The 27,634-nt window shown below is 40.1% G+C and overlaps 1 protein-coding gene across 1 annotated transcript in view; it reads left to right on the forward strand.

The window, feature by feature from the left end:
* Positions 1-11,896: 11,896 nt before the first annotated feature.
* The window catches only part of FRMD3 (FERM domain containing 3), a 139,727-nt gene continuing 123,989 nt past the window's right edge, over positions 11,897-27,634 (forward strand). The window contains exon 1 of the mRNA XM_058827388.1: positions 11,897-11,995. Coding sequence (XP_058683371.1) covers positions 11,897-11,995 — 99 coding nt within the window. The remainder of the gene's footprint in view (positions 11,996-27,634) is intronic.

Raw genomic sequence — 27,634 nt, forward strand, 5'->3', positions numbered from 1 at the left:
CATTGCCTCTTGTGCTATTGCTCAGCACCACTGAGCAGAGCCTGGATCCACTCTCCTGATACCCTCCCTTCAGATACTGATAAACATTGAGAGGTCCCCTCTCAGTTGTCTTTTTAGAGGTTGAACAGGCCCCAGTCACTCAGCCTTTCCCCAGAAAAATTATCCAGTCCCTCAATCATTGTTGTAGCCCTTTTCTGGATCTGCTCCAGGAGCTCCATGACTCTCTTGTTCTGCGAAGCCTAGAACTGGAATGACAGTCCATATGTGGCCTCACCAGGGCTGAGAAGAGGAGCAAGATTGTGGAAAACTGTGGAAATTCTCTTAGATAACAAGTAGTTTAGCCTGGAGAAAAGGAGACTTGGAGATGACCTTACCAATCTTTACAATCTCTGAAAGGTGGGTGTAGTCAGGTGGGGGTTGGTCTCTTTCTCCAAGCAGCAACTGACAGAGTGAGAGGACACAGCCTTAAGCTGTACCAAGGGAAATATAGGTTGGGTATTAGAAAAGAGTTTGTCACAGAAAGGGTGATAAAGTATTGGAATGGTCTGGCCAGGAAGGTGGTGGAGTCACCATCCCTGGATGTGTTTAAAATAGATTGGATGTGGCACTCAGTGCCATGGTTTAGTTGAGGTGTTAGGGCTGGGTTGGACTCAATGATCTTAAAGCTCTCTTCCAGCCTATTGATTCTGTGAGTCTGTGAAATACTTGCTATTATCATGTATCTGACATAGCAACATTTTTAAAGCTCTGCCAGGATCAAATGCAGTGATGCTGCTGACCAGTGTTGAAGTTTTCCTGTGTGATGGAGAAGCATTTGCTGCGTCTGTAAGAGCTGCTCCATCTGATGACGGTGGCTTCAGGAGGGCATGATGTGTGCCCCTTCTTATTTTTTGCATCAATCAAACCATGGAATAAATTCTCAGGATGTACATTAAGTCTCCCAGTCTGCATGAAATTTTGTGTGCCTCTGCTCAGCATTTCAAATGACATTATGAACATTTTGTTGTTTTTTTTTTTAAACTGATGCCTGTCTCTGACCATTTAATTGAGATGTGGAACTGCCTGTATTTCACATATCTATTAAAAAATTCTTGATAAAGACCAGAACCTTCAAAGTTTTTAAGCTACTACTCAAACAGGTCAGTTCTCAAATTAATAACAGACTACAATGATTTCTTCAAGGTGCCATGTGACTGGATACCTATTTTGATGTAATAGCTGTACGATTGTGCTAAAGTCATTGAATTTGCGTACATCTTTTCCATTTGCTGGCTTATTAATTGTGAGACAGGGAAAAATGCTTAATCTGGATGAGAGTTCCTGGGATATCCCAATGAGCAAGCTCAAAAGTGCCAGCAGTCACTCTGACCCTAAAAACATCGCAATTGCTATTCCCATTCCCAGAATTAGAACTTTTAATTGCTCTGTCACAACAATTCCCCAGATTTTGCTAACATGAAGAGCACTGACTAGCCTGCCTACAGTGCATGCTCAATGGCTTTCGTTGTAATCAGCTTTAACAAGCTTCTCTATTTGATACCTTTTCTTTTCATCGCTCATATACTTGCATTTTGGAAAAAGAGCCATGTTAGACCAGTGTGATGTTACCTAATAGCTATTTTACATCCTTTTTAGTGGAGGAAGTCTGGCCAGGAGTTCTCTTTTACTCAATCTCAGGATAACACAATATGGGCATGCACTGGCAAGGTTTGCATGCACTGTACAGGGAGCAGTGTGGTCTGCAGATGCTGCTGCAGGGAGAAGAAAAAGATCTGGAGAAAGCTGATTTAATTGTACAAACACAAGAGCCTATAGGCAATGTGAAGAATGCAATTACATTCAGACTTCCTGCTTGTGTGGCTGATATAATTTGTGCAGATGTAATTCATGTTAGTAGTCAGCTGGAGAGATGACTGGATAAAACTCAGCCAAATGGTTGACTTAACAGCATTGCATTGTATATGCTTTAGTTAAGCATTTAAGATGTGCTTAATTAAATTGTAGATATACATATATAGAGAGATAGATAAAGATAGATACATATACATATATATCTATAGATATATGTAGATATTTATATATATAATGTATATTTAGATAATATGTGGATCCTTTTCATTTGAGTGAGGATTTCCCTTTCACACTGTTCTAGTCATAGGACTATTCAGTATTTTTGTACTTATTATTCCTTTAATAACATGGAAGAGTTTCATATTAGTCTTCATCATTTAGTGATACATATACATCTTGGGAAATTTGTCCTAAATGCTTATTCTTTGAAGATCATTTGCTGGAGGTGGTATGAGTACCTTCTCCCTATATTTTAAATTTATTTTTATTTCTAATGGTGTCAGAATGTAGAACTTGGTTTTGAATCTCTTACATAGTTATATAAAAAATTTTGTATGGCTTCATGAGTTCCAGAGTACCTTCACATAGCTGAAAAAGGAAGCTGAAATAGGAGACTATAGGAGACTGAAATGGAATGTAAACATCTTCTGATGTTTCATTTATTATATTTAATAAAAGGTGAAATTACAATATAATGGTGAAGGATGAACATCCTAGAATTAAAAGGCAAAAAAACTCAAGAATACCTACTGGAAAACCCGCCAAGTACTTCTCAGCTCCAAAAGAATTTTCCAGACACTATATCTTTAAATACTTTTAAAATGGCATTTGGTATGTTTTATGGCTATTAGGAATATTTTCGGTGCCTTTCTGAGCCTTTCTGGTTTGATTAATTGACTACTATTGAATTTATGGAATTCAGTAAAGCTTCATCTTCTACTTAAATTAGCTGCCTAATTTTAGAGAAGGGTAATATGAAATATCAATGAGAGAATTTCCTTTTCCTGGAGTTATTTCTGTTTTCCTTTACTGTATCTACCTCCTAGCCATGGATACTAGGAAATGTCTGTTGCATCCAGAATATTGCCAAATTGAAAGTAGAAAAAAAGCATCCCAATGGTAACTCATCACAGTATAATGGTGAGCTACTGTAAAAGTACACAGGCCTCTTAAAGCTTGCCAGGAACATCCATTATCATGGATATCTGCTTCTTATATAAGTGGGGGCTCAGATACATTGGGTAATCTGAGCTTTCTGAATCTTAAGAGCATAAGACTGTTTTTCAAGGAGCTAAGGCCCACATTTATGGAGTCATAGGGATTCAAATCAAATCCTGAATGTGCATTGATAGTAAATACAAGGTGGAGAGTGTTAATACAATATGTTCACTCTGAGGAGAGTAACTGAAAGAAGCTATACTGCTGTGTTCTGTTGGTCACAGTTAGTCCTCGTGAAGTAAATAATCATCAAATTAAGCTATGTTGATTGGAACTTTACCAACAATTTTCAGAATTTTTTTATGCTATGCAAAGTCAGCCAATGCATTGTCTAAAGTCCTTTCTGAGGAGAATTCAGTGCATAATGGCTTTCTACACCCAACAGAATTTGCCAGTTCTGAGAAAAAAAATAATCAATTTGATAAATGAGTCAGACTCTCAGACATTTGGGATTAGTAAATCAAACTAAAGCTGTTAAATGTTTTTAAAATCACATTAAATATTTGTATATATTACCTCATCCCTATTTTTTTTTTTTATACTGAAGCTCAGAGCTTTAGGGTATGATATTCACAAAATGAAAAAGGCGCATTGTAAATAATTCTTCTTATTTTTCCAGTTTGCAGTACAAACACGAACAAACAAACAAACAAATCAGTAAAAGGGAGTGGGAGCAGCTTTTCTCTGTGACACAAGTATGTTCTCAGCTTGGTTGCAAAGCTGAAAGAATGACAAAATCATCTGAGCCTAGGTATAGGTAGAAGAGGAATGCAGAACTTCATACCATACTACAATCGGAACATGTCCTAGCTCACTAATTTCTGTACAGGGAAGCCTAAGAAAACGTTTATCTAAAGTTTAAATACACATAGCTCTAAACAGAGAAGTTACTTTAAAATTATTTCAATTTTCCTAACAACAGCAAAGGAAATACTAGGATTTGCTTATAATGGCTAGCTGATTGACATTCAGTAAAATTAATGTAGATAAATGGTAAATTAGTTGGGTTTTTTACATGGCTGTTCCATAGGTTTTAAAAACTTCTTCATTTTATTGGTTTTATCAGTGTAATCCTAGTTAAATCTTTCGATTCTAACCCCAGGTTTACATGAAAGTCATACCAAATGTAATTGTGTATAAGAAATTGTGGTGTTTTACCACATAAAAAATTTCCTCATCTGATGTGACCAAAATCAGTGGATTAACATAAATACTCCAGAGAAGTACTTAAAAAAACAAAATTGTCTGAAACAGTTTATAAAATAAATTTTATTTATCTGCCATGTTGACAGTATAAAAAAATGTGAACATTACAGTAGTTTCAGTAGCGAGTAGCAACTAGTGCCACAGCAGTTTGATTCAAAAGTGACAGTGCGAGGCAAGGCGTTATGTCAGACACTTGGAACATAGTCAGGACAATACATGGATTTTTCTGCCTTGGTGTGGAAGGCTGCTAGCAGAGTAGTGCAAGCTACTGCTTGCAGGCCACAGTCATGTGCAGTCTGGAGTAATTTCAGTGTTACTGTAGGGACAGACTGGAAATAAAGAAGACCACTGAGTTACAGAAAGACTATTTTCTTTTCTTTAGTATCTTCAAAAAGAAATCAGGGAAAGCTGAAAAGAGCATCCAGGAGAGCTTTACTATTTCTGTTCCAGTCCATGTGAGAATTAAAGTTGCTTCTACAGGACAGATAATTTAAAAGATTCTGGCCTCCATTGGAAATATAGGTTTTTGCAACAGATTTATTATTTTATCTTCTCATCTTGTATTTTTCTTGTAAGACTCAGGATGCAAAAGTTATGCAGTCTATATTTCAACATCACTTATGATACCAATAGTATGCACTGATGTAGAATCATTAATTTTGGAAGCACTCAAAGCATTAGTAAGATGTAGCCACCCGCTGGCTCTGGAAAGTATCAGGGAGAATATGTATCTTAAAATTCTGCTTCCACAAGTAGGTAATAAGATTACTCTTTCTGAGTAGTTACTATTGAAGGCTTTTGAAGTATGCTGTCTTAGTGTCTCTGATTATTTTTTTCCATGTAGTTAGTCCACATTTCTTCCCTGGGTAGCCAAGCCTCCATTTTGCAATCACTTATGAACACACTTAGCTCTTACACCACAGAGTCCCTCATGTGCAAGGAGTTTCAACAACAAAGTTAATTGCAACTTCAAATCCTGCCTGTATTAGCTTTTACATAATTAAAAGAGCCAGACCAATAAAAAAGCAACAGTCCATACAATAATTTGGAAAGGAATTAGTGACAGAACCCAGGAGCTATAAAGAAAGCTGTATCAGAAAATGAATATTTTTTTGCGTATAATTATTTAAAAATCATGGTGCTTATTACTTTAATAACAGATTCGGGATACAGATTAGAGGCTGACAAGATGAACAAACTTGAAATACAGGTTGTATATCAGACATGTTTTTCCTGTAATACTAACTTTGCTCACAAAATGCACTAGAAACCTGACATAATTTTGCAAAGCAGAAGTTTTATTTTGCTGGACTTAGCCTTGATTTATGCAAATTAGAAATGGTGTAAAATATGATTCCTCATATAGATGTAACTTTTGAAGATCATTCCTGGGTGAAAAGTGCTGTAAACACATTTGAAGTTAGACAACTACCACTGCAGATAAATGATGTGATATTCAAATAATATGATGCGAGTAGTAAGTCAGAATAATCCTAAAAGAGGAAAAGGAACTATAAAACCAGCCAAAACTGGTCTACGCACTTGGAGCTCTTTCAAAGTGCATGTGCAGCAGCCATGGAAACAGGATGTTACTGCAAGAGAATTCTGTCCATGAGCATCCAAATTCCACCCAGTAACAAGAAAAGTATAGAGGGATACACAGAAAGGTGTGTGGTGGGGCCTGTTTCTCTGTGCACTCCTTAAGCAGGGCTTATGGGATGTGAGAGCTCTTTAAAGTCTGGCTCTGAATATTTTGCTGGACTGGCCACCAGCTAGCTGATGCTCATGTAGTTTTTATATATTTTATGATAACTGCTATTGTTACAGTAAGGATCAAATTTAATCCTACCTGCAATAATAATGTTCAAAAAATGTGGTTACTTGTTGTAACATTAGACTGTATTTGAATTGGAGTCTTACTAACTTATTTAGGAAGAACTGTTCAAGCTACAGATAGTCAATACCTCTTTTCTCCAGTTGCCAACATTGCCTGCAAATGTATCGCTACCTGCTTAAAAACCGAACTTTTTTGTTGGTCAGATCTCTATATTCTTTGTCTATGCATAAATACAATCAGGAGAACAGAGCTCTGATTTGTGGCTTGATCAAGAGGTAGAGAGCACCTTTTTATTGGATTACCAAGTCATTGGTATAGTCATTTTGTTTTAATTCATTACAGACTAAGGAGATATGTGGATGAGGCAGCCACTCTGCATTCAATGTGAGACAATCAGTTTCTTCTAGGTACTGCATTAACTGTAGACCTCTGAAACCCCTGGTTGTGTCACATGCAGGGGTAGCTGCAGGGTTTATCTGGGGGTGTTAGCAAGCCTGTAAGAGTATGCATGGATTCTGTGAAAGCAGCTAGAGAGAACCTGTAGTGAAAGAAGTTTTTGGGAACAAACTTGGTCCTCAGAGGAGAGACACTTCTTGGAGATACAGCATGGGAAACTGAGAGAGTACACTGCCAGCCTGTGTACTTCAGAAAAGGATATTAGACTCACTAGATTAGAATTAGATTAGAATAACTGGCTACATATTCCCTGAAGAGAGAAGAGCATACCAAAGAACCATCTTGATCCTACTGATAAGAAAATCTTGGCAAGTCCCAGGACCCAGTGAATCACAAGAATCATCTCACTGACTTTGTACACTCCAAACCAAAGGCTGAAAGCTGACATTTGCCTTTTTGGCAGTTGTACTATGTAGATTAAAATCAATGTAAAGTTTTCTCCCATCAGCAAATTTCAAGTGCGGTATTGTGCAATCCATTTTAACTGAGACAACTGCTGATTGGAGTTTGAGCTTCCAGATGCAGGAAATTTGCTGAGAAGTTTGTACAGTAAATTCAACCTGTCATTCTCTGCTGGAAGAGAGTACTGTAATGTTCTTCTTGTACTTTGTTCTAGATCTGATTGCTAAACTTAAGCAGTGGAAGAACATACCTACTTCTGACTCACCGGTTTCCCCCCTGTAAGCTGTGGTTGGGGTGCACAAGTGTACCCAAGGAATGTGGAGGCCAGCAGGACCATCAGTGCCATGCAGGTTGTGATAGAGACCTGCAGATTTCAATAACAGTCTATGTCTTTTTTACTGGTCCAGCTGTGGCCAAATATTCAGAGATAGCCCTACATTTTAAAGTGGATTTTAGGGAGTGACAGCTCTCTTTGGAGTACAAGCATGAAAATCCTGAATGTTTTTATACTGCTGTCAAATAATGTAATATTTTATGTATCTTGTTGCTTTCTCATTCATGCAACAAGTATGTGATGGTTTTTGTACTGATTTTGTAATGCAAAAGAACGTAGAAACCCTCTGTGAATTCAGGTTTCACCTTCTGACTCAACTCTGCCCCAAGTGAACAGTAGAACTTTTGCTATTTAAATATCTTTTTCTTTGTAATTTATATATAGTGTAATACTCTTAGGGTTTTATATATATATGCATTAATATTTTATGTGCAGTTTTCAAGTTCCTGGTGTAATATTTACATGTAAGAAACCTTTTATTTCAAGATGCAAACCCCCTATTTTTTTAAAATTGTTTTTTTGTTCTGAAGTGATTTTTTAGATAACCACTTAAGACAGGAACAAAAGTGGTCCAATATGTGTGGTATCTCTTATTTGTTTTCAGATTTTGCATGCTGCCTGGTATGCCCAGCCCTTCAATTACCTCACTGCTAATGTCAGCTTTGTTAGCAGATATATTTTACAATTATACAGTGTGTGTCTCAAAGGTAATCCCCTTGAAGATAACAAAGTGTATGAAAAAAAATTGTGGCCTTGGTATGAGTGATTTGTTTGCCTTGTCAGCCAGGTCCTTCAGAGGTCATTCAAACCTTCTGCTGTGTAACAGAATCTCTAAGACACCTAGGAAGCCAGCTTTCCTGTGGACTCTGTGCCTTTGACAGCACAACTCCCACTTTTGTTACAAGAACCTACTCCCTGAGCCATTGCTGGCTCAACCCCCACCTCCCATTCTGTAGGATATGTTCTGGAGAAGCCTAATGCCCAGACCATCTGTCTTCACCTGCAATATTTTAGTGTTGGAATTCCTAATTCTATTGTAGAAGGGAACTGAGTAAAATCTAAACTGTCACAGACTTCACAAATAAGTCATCATTTACTTATGGCACCATGATCTCTGAGCAATGGCTAATTGCTGTGTGTGCTAATGACCTGGCTGTGAGAGCCCCATGAGGGACCCACGGCCGAGGCAATGGGGAGGTCTGGGCCTTGGGGAAGGAGGTTAGTGCGTCACGCAGAGCACCCCTCTGGGAACAGTGGTGTGTGTATTTGGCCTATGCATGCTGTAACTCAGTGGCTGGCCCATGGCAGGCGGTGTTTACAGCCATAACAGTTGTATTTTTGGATTGATCTTCGAGTATTTGGAAAAAACCCAAACAAATCAAAATCAAATGTTTATATATTTGGTTAAATTATAAATATTAACAGAAATAACTAAAGTTGCTGTAATTATCAGCTACTGAAGGGAAAATTCTTGACTATTATATTCTGTAATTTGGCTCTGTGCAGAATCATCCAGATATCAAAGTACTACTCAAGCTCATTAGTGCTCCCTGCTGTGCCTAAATATAACTTTGTATCTGGCAACACCTCCTAGGTAAGTAGGCTACTGTCCTTCAGGCCATCCACATGTACTCATCCCAAAGCAAAGTCATTCTGTGACCAGTCAGATGAAGTAAGAATGGGAATGTGGCTATTGCACTGATTGGTTCTGAGACTGATGAATCTAAAATGCATTTCAAGCATGTGTCTGCCCACCACCAACCAGTTCTTGCAGTTGGCATTACCCAATATTATGATGTCCTGTTAGAACGTCTCCCACGTCTGCACTACAAAGCCAGGTGAGTGCTCCAAAAAACCCCTCAATAACATGCCGTGGTCTTGGCAGCAACAGCAACAGCAACAGCAAATAATGTTCCCCTGAGCCAGAAGTGTATTCTGCAAGTTCAAGCAGCATAATTTTTTATATACTCCATCAGCTCAGCATTTTCTGATAACTGGACTAAATTTATCTATCTGTTACCTTGTGTTTTCTTATATCTGCCATGCTGTTTAATGCCAGTTTCTCAAGTACCTGACTTTTCAGGTGATCTTTCCAAACGCTAGCTGCATAAGGACTGTTTGGCCTCCCCCAAGATCCAGCAAAAAAGGGTGCACTATGATATGTGTTGAGGTAAGTTTGTGGGTTTTTTCTGCATAATTCACAATGCTTAGAGACCTTTAAGAGCCTTCTATTTGTAAGGGGAAAAAAAAAAAAGTCTGGAATGATTTTTGAATAAGGAAGGGGTGGTAATCCTTACATGTGAAGCAAAATTCATCTGATGGATTTACTTTGTGAAGTTGCAGCTGGGAAGAGTGTTTGGTTTTCAACCAAAAAACTTTCATTGCTTGGTTAGGTGTTTTTGGTTGTACTTTGTTTTTTTTTCTCTTTGGGTGGAGTATTTGCTTTTGAATGTTTCATTTATCTGGTGTCCTGTCCTGTCTTCCTGTTAGATGGCTGCCACATTCTGTGCAGTAAAAACTATTGCTTCAGTATCTGAAACATAGAAATGAGTTACTTGTCTCACAGAGTTCTCAGGGACCTCAGGTCTGCATGGTATGAAGTATTAAAAATGCAAATAAAGTGACCAAAAAGACAAGAGTGACCTGTTTTTACAACAGGCAAGTAAAATTCTGCTGAGCTCTGTGCTCAGGCAGCTGTGCTGCTGTTGGTACACACAAGTTCACACTTGCTGTGCAACAGTTTGGGGATGCAGATTTCATGTAGTCATCACTGTTGCTGTAACTGAAAACTCGTGGAAAGCTCATCCCTCTCCATGTGGTCCTGGAGGTAAAGCAAAACCTCCTTTCAGACAGTGGTAGACTATGATCTACTCACTAAATCTTCATCATTGGCTCAGGTCCCTCTTATAATTTCCCTTTTGGGTGGAGAAGTGTGTGCTGCAGAGACTGAAGGGAAGCTTAAAATACTTGGCTTAGAAAGAAAAGATTCCTTCTCTGTGAGAAGCAGGAAAATCTGTGTCACCTGAGAGTCAATCTGCATGTGGGCTTAAATCCTGCTATTGAGTTCCCATGTTACAGAACTGTAATACATAAAGTGTTATTTTATTATTAATGAGTGGGTGGCCACATCTGGTGTCTCAGCTGATAAGGACCTTCTTCCATAACTTGTGGGCTGACTGTGGCTGCTGAGGTGAATAATCTATTTTAAATACTCACTGGTTTGCTTCACTATTCACTATGCAATTGAAAGCATTTATCATTTCTGAGAAGCACATATATATAGCTTTTCTTTTATGTTCCACATTAAAGGGCTTTGCATATTTATTAGCTGATGGAATGAGCATTATATATTTCTCATTTGTTTATGGTTGCCTGTATTTCCTGCTGTTAGCAGTCCAGCAGAAAGCCAAAGGAAGAGCTTACAGCACTTTAGGCATTTACACAGGATTTTCAAAAGAACAGCACATTCACAGAAAACTATTTTCAAAATATGGATGTGTACAGGTAATCACAGAAAACTATGCAAAATAACTAAAACGCATCTTCTGTGTGACTGTCAGTGCTTTCTTTATATTTGTAAACTTCCAGTCATGTCCCATTTTGCCCTGACTGTTTTTCATTTCATATTTCAAAGGAAAGTGCTCATTTTTAACACAGTGCTGATCCCTGTTTCAAGGCTGATTAAGTCTGCTACTTGCTTTCTGACAGCGAGGTTTTACACAAATGTGTCCTTTTGTGATGGAGAACATAATAGTGAAACCACTGGATGCTTTATTTTCTTTCCCACTTAGACAACAAATGGGGTGTGACTGCTGCTCTGTAATAGGTCATTTTTTCCCAGAGGAAACAAGTTTCCAAGGCTTGTGCTCTAACAGTAAGTTGCATTCTGTTTTCTTCTGTTTCATTAGGGTACACACATCTTTGGTTAGGTTTCTTTGTATGACTCCATATATGTGTTCCACCGGCTTCTCCTTCTGCCTCGGACTGTGTTGCCACACGCCGGAGACTCCCGCCAAGGGCGGCCAGGCAGCGTGGGGACTCCACTCCCCGCCGGCAGCCCGGGGGATGCCCCGCGTTTGCAGGGCATCGGGCATTCCCAAGCGAGTACCAGTCGCTCAGGTGCACTCAAAACCATGCGGGGCACGCCCGTGGCGGGGAAGGCAAACAACCGCGCTGACCATTCCCCTCTCGGCGCTGCTAGCCCGACGAAACGGAGCCGCGCAGGGAGCCGAGCCGGGACCGGTGGGGCGGAGAGGCGGCAGGAGCAGGTGAGGGCGGAGAGGTGTCCCCGCGGGGCACGCCGTGCCGTGCCATGCCGGGGGCGGGCGCAGGAGGATGCTGAGGCCGGCCAGCGGAGCGCATCCTGACGCAGCGGCGGCCCGAGCCGCGGCGGGCGGGCGGATGGCGGGCGGCGGCGGGGCGCCGCGGGGCTGAGGGGTGGCGCTGCCGCCGCTCCTCGCCGTGTCGCGCCGTGCCGCGCCGTGCAGCGCTGTGCCGCGCCGTGCCGTGCCGCGCCGTGCTCGGCCGGGCGCCGCTGCAGGCTGGCCCCCTGCGGCTGCCTGCGGGGCGGCAGCGGCGGGCGGGCTGCCGGGATGATCCGGTTCCGGAGCTCCAGCATCAGGTCGCTGAGCGCGGAGATGAAATGCACCGTGCGGCTGCTGGACGACTCCGAGATCTTCTGCCACATCCAGGTGCCGGCGCGGAAAGGGGCGGCGGCGGCGGGGCGGCTCGGGGGGCGGCGGCTCGGGGGGCCGGGTGCGGGCGGCGGCTCGCGGGTCGTAGGGCCCGGGCGGCGGCTCGGCTCGGCTCGACTCGGCCGGGCTGGGCTCGGCTGGGCTCGGCTGGGCTGGGCTCGGCCGCGGCAGGAGCTCCGCTCCCCGCACGCCCCGTTCGCGGCGGGGGCTCCGCGCACCTGCGGCGCGGCAGCCGCGGCTGCTCCGCCGCCTCCCGGTGCTGCGCCACGGCTTTGCACTGCACGGCGTGGAGCCCGCCCGGCCGCTGCTGGAGCCGCCGGATCCGTCGGGCTCCGGCACCCCTGGCACAGCGTCCCCGCGGGCGGGAGGAGCGCTCTGGGTTGCGGTGGCCCGGGAGAGGAGGGAAATCCCGGCGGCGACTTTCCCGTCCCGCGAGGCGGTAACGGGGCGCCCCGGTCGGCACCGCAGGCTGCGGAGCCCATGTGGGGGAGGACTCGCTTTCCAGTACCGGGAAAACCCTGCCTTGGAAGCAAGGCCCGCGGCGTGCGGTGTCGGGAACCGCCGTTACCGAGATAGCGGGCAGAGTTCGAAATGAAGCTCTGCCCCCTCTTCATCCAAGACAAAAGAGAACTTGGAGCAGGGTTTTCAGTGGTAGTAGTTTCTGTGTGGCTGGGGAAAAAAAACCAGCTTCGCCGTAGTCCCTAATTACTTAGTCCCTCTTTTTAGTCCTTCAAATAATAAGGCTAAAGATGGGAACATTGAGGAGTCTGTGATTTTCTGGTGGAGCAGCAATGTTTGTAATGTGTGAAAGCAAGGGTATTTCTGGTGCTCTAACAGGAACCATAACTCTGGTTACACTATGGAAGATTTACAGATTCTTACAGATTTACCTGTGCAAGTATTAAAATCAAGTTACCCTCTGAAATTTCCATAGCATTCACAGAATAATAGAGATGAACTTGGCATCCAGATCAGAAGATGTGGGTGGTCTTCTAGGAAGTTGTTTGTCACTCATAGCTGGTATTTGTGTCTCTCTGACAGAAAGAATTACAGCTTTAAATTGAGTTGGTAAGCTTATACGAAGACCATAATGGCTGAAAAAACTCCAAGTACCGTGAAATTCAAGTTCCATTTTTGCTTGGACCAAACTATGGTTTTTGTTAGTTCCAGCAAAGCTATTTAACATCAGAATAGAGTAAGATAATTCCAGTTAAAAAAGATCTAAACCAGTCACCTGGTCTAACTGTCTGACTGCTCCAGACTTTATGCTCAGGGCTGACCAGAACATAAAGCCTGTTACGGAGGGCATTGCCCAAGTGTCTCTTTTTAAGGCACTGGCAGGTTTGAGGTATCAATTCCATGAAGCCTTTTCCAGTGTTTGACCACCCTCTTGATAAAGAAATGTTTCCTGATGTCCAGTCTGATCCTCCCTGGATACAGCTTTGAACCATTTCCACAGACCCCGTTGCTGGATGTCAGGAAAAGGCCAGCATTCCCTCTCCAGGTCCCCACTAAGGAAGCTGTACCGAGCAATGAGGTCACCCCTGAACCTCCTTCTCTCCAAACCAGACAAACCCAGAGCCCTCAGCCGCTCCTCACAGGATGTGCCTTCCAGCCCTTCCACCAGCTCTGTTGTCCTCCTCTGGACCATTCAGGGACCTTCCCACCCTTCTCAGGCTGTGGGGCCCAGCACTGCACACAGGAGTCAGGGTGAGGCTGCAGCAGGGCTGAATCCAGCAGGATGATCCCAGTCACAGCTGGTGATGCTGTGTCTGATGCAGCCCGGGATGGGCTTTGCCCTCCTGGCTGCCCGGGCACACACTGCTCATTCACCCTGAGCTGCTGCAGACCAGCACCCCTAGATCCCTTTCTGCAGGGCTGCTCTACACACACTCCTCTCCCAGCCAGCAATTGTGTACTAGTTACTCTTGAACAGCATGTAACCTGGAAGTAAAAGGAAATTACTACAAGCGTTTTGTACATGTATCATTCCAGTGCTCTTATTAATGAAGAGCATGGTTATAAGATTTACTGGGTAAGAAGCAGCATGGCCTTCAGAGTCTTTTCTTGGAGCTTAATGCAAGTCTGCATAACTTATTTGGCGCCTTTAAAAATTAGTCTTTTTAAACAATCATAAATTTAAGGTCAGAATCTGAGACGGTGTTATGACAGCTCTTTAGGTTTGAGTATTCAACAGATTTACACGTACTAAGAGCATTCCCTTCAATGCCTACAGGGTAGAAAAAAGGAGCTACTTTAGGTGTTATGTTGGGCAAGGTGAGGCAATGAGCTCAGAACCAGTTGTATGGTATTGCATTGTTGTGGCTTATTCTGCAGGCAGGAGAAAAATCACTGTTGATAATGTTTTACCTATTAGAGTTCTAAAGATAATTCTGAGGATTGAATTCTGTTGTAATCTCATTTAGAACTTGTTTTCCTGTGTCTGCACACTGACAAAAACATTTTAAACGTGGGAATATCTCAGGTTGTTTCTCTATCCTCCTGTGTGGCATAGCTTTTAAGACACTAGACTAATGGATCCCAAACCACTCAACTTTTTGTCTTTAGTCTCTTTGTCAGACCTGTGTTTGAACTTCATAATGTGGACAAAACTTGCTAGGAGCCTTAGCAAGACTAAATTTTTTTTAATGAAAGAAGCACCCTCTTGACTGTTAGATTTCTATGTGCATATTGATGCATTTTCACTGGGGCAAAATAGCCCAGATGATGTGCTGCTGGGTTAACAGTAGAGATGCCAGGGTTGTGCCAGCTGGAAAATGTTGGACAGCTGTCTTTTGGTCATTAAGAGGATAAGAAAGCCTAATTCTGCCACACTGAGAAATGCCATCAGAGTCTCCTAGGGACACAGGATGCAGTAAGGAATGTGACAACTGAAATTCTAGCTGTGCATTTTCAGGGAAAAGGGAGGGGAGATACATAGCTAGAATGGATGGTGGGTTGTGTAGATATAATTTGCTGCAGTTTAGCACACCAAGTTTTACCAAATCCTACTTTTTTGAAATCTATCTTTCCAGCAGTTGGCTTGTACACATTAGATTAGTATCACAGGGCCCTGGTACCAGTTGTGGGCAGAAGTGTATGCTGATTTTCAGATGCACTGTAAATCTTTGGCCCTACAAAGTATGCAACCAGAATTGTATGTTGCTCATCTAGAACACTGTGAGGTAGTTTTAGAAAAAATAAGCAGGAGCAGATATATTTAAAAGGTGCATATTCGTATCTGTTTATTTTTTTTCCTTCTTGTGCAAATTTCAGTATTTAGGTAGGAAAAGAAAATACATTTTTCTTTTTATTATTTAAGTCCTTTCAAAGCAGTGTTTCATCAAGCCACCAAGCTAATAAACTCTGCTTTTGGAAATTACTTTTTTTTTAGCAAATAGTCTAGTGACAGCATATGGAGTGGTGTGGGGAGAGTCAGAAGTGATTCATGCATTCTCAGACTCCAGCCAACTAGTTATCGAGTTGTGCAGCTGCCATGTAGGTCACCAAGTTGCTCAAGGCTAGGTTTCCAGCTCAAAGGTCAAGATTCAGTGCATCATCCTCCTCATCTGAGAGACTTTGTGACTGCAAAACAGATGAAGTGGTGACAGACACATGAAGGGGCTGGGGCCCAAGGGACACCTAACTAATTCTTGTGGTGATGTTTATTTTTCCATTATGTTTGTTTGTGAAGGCTCTCTGCGACCTGTAGTCAGACAGTCTTACAGCAGCAGAAGGGTGAAGCTGCTGTGGCACGGTTAAAATTGTGAGGTTATGAAAAACAGCCTGAAGGGCCAGTGGCCACTGTCTGTTTCCATTTGCAAGAGAAAGAGGTGACCTGCTTGTGCAGCCTGCCTGATAAAACACAGAACCAAGGTTTGAAAGAGGGCAGTGGGGGAAGTAGGTCTTCAAAACTATTGGAAATGAGTCTGGAGCAGCAAGAAGACGTCCTTTCTGGAGGTATTAATGAGATGCTTCTCTTCTGAGTCAATGACATAATAGGTAAAACTTCCATTTTTGCAGACTTCAAGCAATAAATTAATGCAGCAATTTAGCCTTTTAGTAACAATATTCTAGACCAAATCTTGGTTTAACCCATGCCACTTGGTCAGTCCTTATTCAAGTTTTCTTTACTCCTTAAGTTGTTCAGGTCCAGGTGTGTACAACTGGAGATGAGTTTGGCATGACTAGATTTCTTTCATTTGGAGCTTGTAATTGAAAATGGTATGAACTTTGCTGTCTGTGTTCGTAGAAATACTGCATGACTGGGTCTTCTTGTGCCTCAGCCCATATGTAAAATTGTGTTACAATGGGGCCTTTTTAACTACACAGGTTTTGCTTTGTATGTGCTTTCCTGCACAAAAATCTGTTTTGATATTCCAAAATATATCAATTTGCTACAATACTGGTTTTTACTTTTTAATTGTTTCTAAATAGTTATTTGATTGTTGCTTAAAAGAAAAAACTTGAATTTCTATGTGTGTCCAGATTTTGAGCACTGAAAGGACGTTATTTTTAAAATCTGGTTTAGGAATCAGATCTGTGATACCTTTTAACATTTTTTTCAGAATTCAAAATGAAGGTGATAAAATCTGAGAAAGCTCGCTTCCTTCTGCTACTGATGGTTCAATAGTGTAGAATGGTCTTGTGCTTTACTAATCTAATTTTGGGAGCAGCTTCTGTGCAGTTTGAATACTGCTGCCTGTACTTCAGCTAATAATTTACTTGTTTGACTCTTTTTTTTTCCTCCAATTTTCTTTTAAATGTGACATGCACTGTTCTGTCTAGTTCTTTTTGTAGCACATTGATCACTGAAAAGTTGCCTACTTGCTTAATATTATCTGCTCGGTCTGTGTCTTGCAGGCACATGCTAAATTTAATAAAAATCTGCTAACCAGAGAACACTATTTAAAATTCTCATCCCTCAGTAAAATGTAAAAGCCAAAACAACATGCTGAAGCAGGCTGTGAAGTAAAAGAGTAGTGACCACAAGTCTCACTGTGAAGGTATGCTGAATGTCAATGAGTTAAAGCAAATAAGTGGGAGAGGGAAAGCAGCATGAAAAGAGAAGGCAGAATGAAAATAGTGGAGAGGCCAGAGATGAAAAGAAGGCAGAGAATCATAGCTGTGGAAAGGGAGAGGTTAAGGGATTATGTAGACAGAAGGCAGGAGATTTAGTGAATTTATATTTATCCTGTAAGCGATGTCAGAAGCGTAACCAGCAAGCGCCTTGAGCTGCTGGATTGATACTACAGCGGTTCAAAATAGTAAGATGAGATAAGGAAGGAGATGCAGGTTAGGAAGACTTATTTTCTATCTTCTGCTGACACATTTTAGAAACTGCTCACTAGGACTTGTATTCTGGACTTCATGCTTGAGCCACTAATGGTCCAGTTACAAGGGGTACCCTTAGTGAGAATTGTACATGAGAAGACTTTCTAATTAAGCTAAGCCTATGGGTTAAAGCCATCTCTGTTGCAATTGCATGTGTTTGATTAAAGTTGCTGTAATGTATTTATTTTGTGTGTGTTTGTTGGAGTTTGTTTGTGTGTGTTTGTTTTTGGTTTTTGTTTTTACACATTAATAGTTCCTAAGAATGTGCTCTTAGCTCCTTCCAAGGCTGAAAAGGAAACAGAAACAGGTGTGCTGCTAGAAGATTAGTAGGGTGTTGGGAGTTTTCATTAAAAATTAAGAAATTAATTCCCTCAATGGATTTTGATATGTGTTTCTGAAACTTGGTATTTGCTTAACATTAATTTCTTTGTCCCTGATAAAGAAAAGGCACATACCTATTGCAATAGCAATAGCTTTATTGCTACCAATTCATGAACTCTGTTGTTCTTTCTTGCTATTTTTAAATGAAAATACTCACAAAGCTGGTTTGTACAGGATTTTGTCCAATGTATACTAAGCTGCAGCTGAACAGCTTTACTGTTGGTTAAAGCTTATTAATGATGAATTATTATTTTTCCACACTCTCCTGTTATCTGATTAATGATCAAAATCTGAAAATTCTCTGTCCTACAGACCATAATCTTGCCTTTAATTTTTAACTGCCTGTTTGCTTTGTGTTGTGATTGACACTGCAATTCATATTTTGATTGCTAGTAAATAAAGGCATGTGTGCTTAAAAACTTACCCAATCCATGGTTGAAGATGAACATGTGTTTCAGTAAAAAAGAAACAATGTAGGTGATAAATAACTTAATGTATTGCTGGATCTGGTGCTGAAGCCTAGAGGAAAAAAACTGTAAAAAATACATATATCCTTACACAAAGCTGTCTATATAAAAGGAACAAGCTAAAAGGAGAGTCACCAGTTTAAAATGTAAGTATAATCTTTTCACTTTTACCCTCTTTTCATTTTTCTTTCATCTTTGCTAAAAATTTTTACATTCTTTGTGGTCAGGCATATTTGGACACTAGCTGAACACCAGAGGTGGAGTTGAAGTAATAATAAAAGGCAACTGGAAAATCAATAGCACAATGCAGCACAGCTTGTATCTCCAAACTGCAAATCATGATTTTGATCCTGTGCGGTAGAAAAGTGGCTCCTGTGAGATATGGAACGTTTTTCAGGAGCTTCATGCACTTTTTTGCCTTGAAAGGACTTTTGTCACCTCACCACAATTTTCTTGTATCTTGAGACACCCTTGTCTAAATAAGCATCTTCAGTGCACTGATACAGAACAGAGGAGGCAGCCAAGAAGAAATAATATGGCAGAATTACTTGGCCAAAATAATTAATTTGTAAGGAAGAAATGTATTTTCACGTTTTGGTTATATTTTTCTAGACTGAATTTCCTGTAGATGTCAGAAACTAATTAATAGTGTGTATCAATGTTCCTGAACCTTGAGCTTTAAGAAAAGAAGATATTAATGCTTTTCCTATGGGAAGGTGAAATAAAGAGTCTGAATGGTTTTTGCTGGTTCCCTGTAACAAATATTATTTTAAAAATTCAAATTTTAAACACCTAGGTTAAAGAATGGGAAGAATGGTAGCTGATTTTTCTCTTCCACTTCAAAAAGAGCAGATGGATAGGAAGACTGGAAAGTAATTATCTCTGTGATAAAATGTTTGTTTTCTGTAGCACAGGTCCTTATTCTTATGGGTATTTTGGTTTATTAAATCAAACAAACTGAAATGGTTCTCTTCATCTTCTTGCTGTTCTCTCTCTCTTTTTGTGCTTTTCCTCCATTCCCTAGTGTAGGTAATGTCAACCTGTTGGCAATGTTCATAAAGTCCAGATAATCCTTCTTTCCTTTTCTTGTTAAAGTCAAGCTGTCAGCATATGACTTTGGCTGTGCCTTTCCCTGCTGCATATGGAATGTATCTCCTTATAGTTCTTCCTTCAGCTGAGGCTTCTTGTCTGTTCCTTCATTTTTTATTGCTTAAATACTGCCTCATTTTTTCCCTTAACCTTGCTTTCTCAGAGACACATCTAGACCTTACAAGTCACATTTTTGTTCCTTCTTCACTGTGCTTTAATTCTTTGTCTGATAGTGAAAACACAGTTTTAATAATTCAGCAGTAAATAAATTAATATTGAATCTTCTTCTTTCTGGCATGAAATAATAATAATGATTATGATAATGATAATAATAACAACAACAATAAATATAATATTAGCAATATCACACTTTTCTTTCTTCACTCCTCCACAGTCAGTTTATGTTATCTTTTCCAGTTACATGCATTCAATTCCTAAAATTGTTTCTGTTTTCCTCTTTTCAGGGACTAACATGTTTTTGGTGGAGGTATATTGATAACCAGCTCTTGCCATTTCAGTGTGCTTGCCATTTCAAGATAGGTGCTGTTCTATGGCAGTAGCAAGCCAAGTGTGAACAGTAATCATCATATTTCTAGTTGCTGCTTATGGGAGTTACTGAAGAATAAACGCTGATGATCTAGTACTGTTACATTTTGAAGAAGTTTTCCCTCTGGAAACTTGAGAGAAAATGTATCATACCAGTCCATACATGGTTAAGTAGATGTATAAAATTTCTCAAGTCTGTTCATGGTCAGAAATGAAAGATAAAGGGCTGTATACCTTAAGTTCAGTTTTCAGCAGAAATGTTCACAAATGGAAAAAACTCCTCTAGCAGCTGGAAGCCCAGCGATTCAAAATAATTTCAGTAAGATACATAAGTATTAAGTGGCTGCAAAATCATTGCTCTTTACATGCTTTCTTTTGAAAATATGTCAAATGATTCAACACATTCATTAAAAATACTGTTATTTTTCCCTTGCTTACTTGAACCCTAGGAAGAAGTAAATGATTTGTATTGAAGATGAATTTTGCTCCTTTCAAATATATTATTTCACAATGATATTTTTCCCATAGCAACTCTCTTTGGATTAGAATTGTACTTTAAAAACACAAACCAAGATAATTTCCATCTGACCATTTTTTTCCTGATGTTGTAATATGTAAACTTGCTATAAAAGCTTGTTGCAAAGATAATTTTGGAGCTTTTGACAGCAGCATGTAAAATCTTTTTTATGTCATTAATCTGTATGCCTGCTTTTGAAGTTTTTCACATACCAGAAATCTAAAAAGAAATGGGATTACAAAATGAAAACAAAGTAAGCAGTACCCTCATCTTCCAAACCCAAACAGTGTCAGAAGAATTTACAACAGTACATAATAATTTATTAAATATAAATAATGTGAAATTGTGAGTCTATTGATACATGAAGTTTGTACTGCAATGGTGTGCATTTCTTTTGTTTCCAGGTGCAGAGACTATTCAAACACTTTTGTCTCCAAAACAGTGTCTGTGTGTGAACTACCTTTTGGGAATGGTTCCTGGACTCTCCTATCTACCAGTCATTACCTGGGAACTAGTCAGCAAGAATGCTAATTAGGAAAAACAGTACTGTTGTCAGGTAGTGTCCTAGCAGTTTGCCTGGCATTGGTGATGGGATTTCAACATTCCAAAATGTTGGAGTGTTTTACTGGGAGGGTTTTAGTAGTCTTTGCATGAATGCAATCTCCATTTTTAAAAAGGAAAAAAGAAAGAAAGGAAAAAGGAGATCTTTTTTTAATGACTGAAGATACATTTTATAGTTTGATACTAAAACATGTGAAATGGTAGCTCTGTTCATGGCACTTTCATTTTAACCGAAAAATCTAAAGAACTGTGAGGAGGATCTGAACAGTTGTTGGTAGTTAAACCAGGAGTCACACTGATTTTAGTAGGTGCTTACAAAACATATGCATTTAGGATATGCAGCTGTAATCTTGGATTTGTACCTGTAATCTGTTCTGTGATGACAGTCTTGACTTTTTGGGGGAGGGGGGGTGGGGGTTTTATGTGTGTGTGTGTTTCACTTGAGTGCTCTTAGCAGTAGAGTCTAATACAGAAGTACTCTGTGTGACTTCAGTTAATGGTGTTCAGTTTTCAATTTATGGACACAAGTTCCAAGCCCTGTAGAGGAATAGATGAAATGTGGTGTTTCTTTATTTGAAGAGTACTTGCAAAAATGCAGATGAGATTCTCTATGGAGTGCTATGCATGCCACAGAAATGCTACAGAACATACTTCTAATCCTATTTGTTTAGGCTTTTCAGAACAAAAGGCAGCTGATCTTACACATTCACCCTATTAATTTAAAATTGAGGAACAAAGATAAATACTGCACATTCAGAGGATGATAGCTGCTCTTGTGTTAGATGGGACAGTTAGCGTGTGAGTTAAACTCTGAAGCTGTGCTGTGCCAGCCTGAACTTTAGTGACTTCAAGAATTTATCTTGAGACATTCAGTGTGCCAGTCGGTGGAATGCACCACACACATTGACCCTGCTCGCTCCTGCTCCGTGTGAGTTTTCTTTAGTTCCATCCTTGGAAAGGGAAGGAAGCAGCAGAGGCTTTTTTTTACAGACGGTGCCGTGAGTGATTCAGTGTGCAGATACAGCCATTCAGATAAAATCACTCTGGCAGCTTGCAGTGCCCCTGCCAGTTGCTAGGTGCATATCCAGGGAGGTTTTCTGTATTGGATGGAGAATCCACTCACATTTCCAGGATTTCTGAGTTTTCTCATATGGTCTGTCACTTGGTTCTTAACAGAATGGAGAAGAGTTGAGCAGGAGTTGTCAGTCCCCAAACCAGACCATGCTTCTGGCTTGTGGGATTAAAGCAAGAAGAGTGGCACATCTAAATGGAAAATGACCAATCCACACAGTTTCAGGACAGCGTGTTCAGGACAGTTCTGGTTTTTGTATGTGGATTATAAGCACCAAAGAAGTAGCAGTTTTCATCCTCTTACCTTCTTGAGAATCAGAGGCTGGTTTGTATCCTGCCCAGAAGAATTGATGGTGTCATTTCAGTGAAAACACAATAGGGAAATGCTTAATTCATATTGTGATGATGAGACCTCACAAAGTAATTCATGCAGATGGCCTGAGTTTTAACTTAAGTGTGAAAAAATGCTGGTGTAGAAGAGAAATTCCAGTAGCAGGATGCTGGTATATATGGGTATGTGGAAAATCATACTGCCAAGGCCCAATGTCCACAGAGGAGACAGAGGCAGAAATCAACTTTATTTGAATAAAGAGAGAGAGACCCCTCTGTCTCTTTTGTGCTCATGGGGAAGAGAACAAAACTTCAGTTGTGTAAGGGTTTCGGTTGTTATGTGATAAAATGCAAAGATACCAGTATTGGTTACATCTTACCAGCATTTGCACCTGTACTTCTATTGCATTCTGTTATGTAGAAATTCTTTCCAGTGAAAGAACATAGTTTTCAAATCTACAATCGCAGCCACTGAGGTAATTTTTACTCAATCTAATATGTTCCCCTCCTTTTTTCATATTTCACATTTGCTTTCAGGTGTTAAGGGGTGAGTTCTGTTTCAGCTAGGTTTGTGTAAATAACTTGCTCTCTCCTGACTCTGTTAGAGGCTCATTCATCTTGTGAATGTAGGACAAACTACAGGAGGCTAGGTTGGACTGGGGAGGAAGGGGAAGTAGAAATTTCAGTTCTTCTCTGTTGCCACAGTGGTTTTGATTGCTACTCCTGCCTTTTGGCAGCTCCTTTCTTACTGTCTTCTCTGAAGTGAGTAAAGATATCAAATCTGTACCTAAACACAGACTCCTTTCTGAGGCCAGGATCTGATTTGCTACTTGCACCTCTTTTTCATTATCTGTTTCTTCAGTCCACCAGAGAGTTTTCAGTCCTTTCCACAGATTCTCTTAGTGGCACTTCCAGGCTATGATTTCTACTTTTTCTTTGGAAGTAGGGTATTATATCATCTTGGAAGCAGAAACCTAGATCGGTTGATAAACAATTCCCCAGTTTATTAATTCCTCTAATTATTTTACAGGAACTATTCAAAGAATTGTAATAGATTCTGCAAATCATTGCTTACTTGTGTCCCATTGACTTTTTTCAACCAAGGTACTTTTTTTGATCATCATTTTGGTGATAATGGCCTGGAGTCAGTCTTTGGACAGTGATGGCTAGAAGTTCCACACAATCTTTTGGATGGAGGTTGTTTCTCTGGGTTTTTTTGGGGGGTGTTCTTTTGTTTGTTTTGGGTTTTGTGTTTATTTTGGTTTTGGATTTTTTTGGTTGGTTTGGTTGGTTGTGGTTTTTTATTATTTTGTTTGTTTGGTTGGCTTGTTTATGTGTTTTGGTAAACTTCTGGAATTTATTTGCTCTGTGAATTATCTTGACTCGCTTCTTATATTTTGTTGCTCTTGTAACATACTCTCTGCATAGGGTAACATGTCTATCTGCATGTTTGTGCACACCCTATAATTTTCCTATAATAGTCTGTACACTTGTAAGGCTTTTATAATATCCTAGCTGTCTCTATGGGGATTTTTTGCAATTCTTTTATATGAATCAGGTTTTGCAATAACTACATTGTACCTTAAAAACTCCAATTTCTACACCTTCTTGCTCATTTATCTAGGTTATCCTTACAAATTTAATTTAATTGATTTTAAAATAAGAAAAAAAAATCTGAATTTTCATGGTCTTCTTGGCTGATCTCTCTCAACCCAAATAACATTTTAACAATATATTTTCCAAAGCTTTAATGGTATTTATGCATTTTTAAATTGAGATTTAAAAAACTTGCAGTTAAAAACCTACAGCATTTAAGTACAGAATTTTGCCTGTTCTTTTTATCTGCACTGTCATGTGAAATCCTGAATGACACTGGGGTGTTTCAGAAATAATGGAAAGGTTTCTAGGTCCTGTAGGTGCTTTCACAAAGCATGAGCAAAAAAATAATTTTTGATAACTAAACCTCTTGTTCTTCCTGTTAAAACTCAGCACTGCTAATGTATTATTTGGTGTGAATATTCATGTATTTTAATGTTTCTTTTCTCTGTGTGTGTGTGTTCATGCTAGAATTTATTTACACAACATGTCCAGGAAATGGTACATTGCTTTCTGTCATGAGATCATAAGTAGTTCAGTGGATATCTCTGTTCCGAAAAAATAGACACAAACTGAATGTTTTTTTATCCACAGCTCCAACATCTGCTTTTTCACCTTTCTTTTTCACTCCGTGAATGCTCTTGTTTCTTTGTGATCAGAACTACCACTCTAATCCAAAGCCTGTAAGAAAGTTGTATTTTCTTTTTAGATTTTCCATAAATAGTCTGCATTCTGATGATGGAAGAATTTACATTGCATTTGATGTCTTTCCGTTAACCTGCTTTTAAAAGCTTTATCTTTTATTGTCTGAAAAATTACAGGGGAGATGCAGATGTGGATTTAGTTGCCTTCGCCTTCTTTCTTCTTCTCCCCACCCTTCAGAGGAGGAGTTTTTGATAATATTGAGGGCACCAATTTCTAAAAATTATTTTGATGCCTTTCTTCTGCTTAGCCAAGCGTACTTTGGTGGTATTCCAAGAAGGATTGAAATTCTACCAGGTGTTGACAGGTGTGGCCCAAGAAATATTGTATTATTCTTGATTCCCAAGGAAGTTTTTGGTTTTGCTGGTGGTGTCCTTGCTCCTCTCCTGCCCCAGAGACAGCTCTGTGGTTCCCTTGCTGCCTGTCTCAAGTATCACTAGTACAATTTTTATTAACCTCTTTCCCTTGAAGCAAAACTCTATGTTTTCACAGTTGGTCACAAAGGTAATCTGTTGAGAAAAGGATTTCTTTGTTCTGTTCACTGCATCAAAGTGGGTTTTAGACTGCTCTCCTAGTTTCTGGTTTTTTAAAGAACAAACAGGTAAGCACGGTGACATGTAAATTCTTCCTGAAATTCCCGATTCACTGACTGTGCAGTACTCAGAGAAGACAAGAAGAGCTGTGATTGTGGTGAACCTGCAGAGCTGGTTTGTGCCCTACATAATGTTTGGCACTTCTCTGAGAGATGCAGAAGAAATTGCATTTTCTAACCTCCCTCTGCCTTCTCTGTCTCCAGAGGATTTCCTGCTTACGCAGTAACCAAAATGTTTGCTGGAGGAGGATTCTGAGTGTTTTATCCTGCAGACTGAATGATGCAGAAAGATTATGAATCCATGGGGATGCCAGTTTAACAAATTCTGTTTTCCTATTGTGCCCGTACAAATTTGATTTTGCTTTATAATTAAAGTTGAATCTAGTTGAATGCTTTTGCAGGATACTGTTTTTCTCATTTTGAACTGTGAAGCTTTGCCCATGCATTCCTGAAATAGATCAGCTAAATGTATGATTAAGAAAGGAGGGAAATAAAATGGAAAATACTGTCCTCCCAAAGGTTCAGTGGGATTTCTGTAGCAGGGATTTTGCAGAAATACCGTAAGTTGAGTTGTCTTGCTGAGAGAGGGGTTTCTGCTTTATGAACAAGGTAATTGTATATTTCTGTTCAAAGTAAACATCATTCTGACATGATTCATGAATGCTAGATATTTTATGCACTCACTGGAATAAACAAAACAATGCTGTCTCAAGCACTTAGTCTCTGGTTAATGTTGTGCCTGCTTTTTCACATCTTTTGGCTACATCAGAGATCAAAATGAACTCCTGCACTTGAGGGCATGTGGGGAGGATTTTAGACACTCTGGAGGAAAGTGTGTCTCTAAAGCCTTAATGATTGCTCCTTCATCTATGCAGATTTGCTTTAACTGGTGCCAGATCTGCTGCAATATTAATGACATCCTTCACCTTATTAGTGGCCCAAATGTAAAAGAGCATATGCTAGAAGTCAAATTTTATTCATTATATAGGGAGACCACAAATGTTGAAGGCTACAAAAAGGATGTGGGCTACAGCTACAGATTTGGTATGGAACATGCTTTCACTTAAGAAAACTGAAAATGTTTACAACTCTGATTTTTGTGCACTGGGTACATACTATGACTTAGCCAGTGTGAGAATTTGACTAGCCAAATTGTGTAAGAGTTCTCTGACAATGAGGCCATTAATAAAATATTTCAAGACATAATGCTAAAGCTGTATATTGAGTGACTGCCTTTATCCCTGAAAGAATATGAAAGTGTGTGGAGGCACAATTCGCCTGTTGCTTTCCATCTGCCTTGGTCTTGGTCTGGAGATTTGATGGAACACTTAGCCTTTAGGACACTGCAATAGTAGTTGGTGAAAAATTAGACATGAGCAATAGGAATGTTTAGCCAGACTGGGCAGTATTAGAGTTCAGTTTAATGGGCTTACAATATGAGATTGCAGAATGCCTGAAGTGGGGCTGCATTAACCCGGGGTCATTGCCAGGGCTACGCCTGGGAAGTGGGCTGAGTGATGGTCCGGTCTCAGAGAAGTAAAGGATACTTCCTATGAATTTTGTGGTTTTAGTGGGACTATTCATCCCCTAATATCTATTTATAGTGTTCCCATGGGCATGCTGAGAGGTGTAGATTTTAAGGATTAAAGGAGATTTTAAAGATAAAAGCTGCTGTTGGGAGAGAGGCTGTAATGGCTGTTTAATTTGAAGCACTTTCTGAGTTCTGCATGAATGACTATAAAATTCAAAAATCTGAGATAGAATGCTCTCCCCTCTATACCTGGAAATACATTCATGTGGGAATATGCTCTCTGAGATTTGTATTTCAAAAGAAACGTTTTGTTTCTCAGGTGATCGTGCAGGACAGAGTGTCTTGCACTGTACTGGAACTTGTCTTCTGCAGAGCTTATGAGTAAGAATGTGCTTTGCTGTGAGTAGTGTGGAAAAACAAGTTACCATTCTCATTTGTGGTCTGCCTTCGGAGTCTCTCCCATTTTGCCGAGAGAGGAGATGAAACTTGCATTGATCACAGCATAGCTGTAATATTCACCCCAGGTTCACAAGGTCACCGTGTCCCCCCAAAGTGCTCAGGAGAGAAGCAGACATGCAGGCTGTTTCTACACTGTCACTGTTCCAGAGTTGGTGGGGTTTAACTGAAAAATTTGCTTTTCTGCTGTGCAGGGTAGATATCATGTCCCTGAGGAATGTTAAGCATTAAGCTTTCCTGTATCTTCAACATTCTCACAAGCTATGACCTTGTGTTCAGCAGTGTTACCACCAGACCTCAGGCGCACCAGATCCTCTGAAGCACTCTGTTCTTCGATATTGTTTACAAGACAACCATTTGGGAATACAAATAGAGAGCACAGCACAGGAAACATTCAGAATTTCCAGAAATCACACCATATGCCTCTCAGGGGATTATAATTTGGTGAAAGCAGAATCATGTT

The sequence above is a fragment of the Poecile atricapillus genome, chromosome Z, assembly GCF_030490865.1.
Source record: "Poecile atricapillus isolate bPoeAtr1 chromosome Z, bPoeAtr1.hap1, whole genome shotgun sequence".
Taxonomy (NCBI): domain Eukaryota; kingdom Metazoa; phylum Chordata; class Aves; order Passeriformes; family Paridae; genus Poecile; species Poecile atricapillus.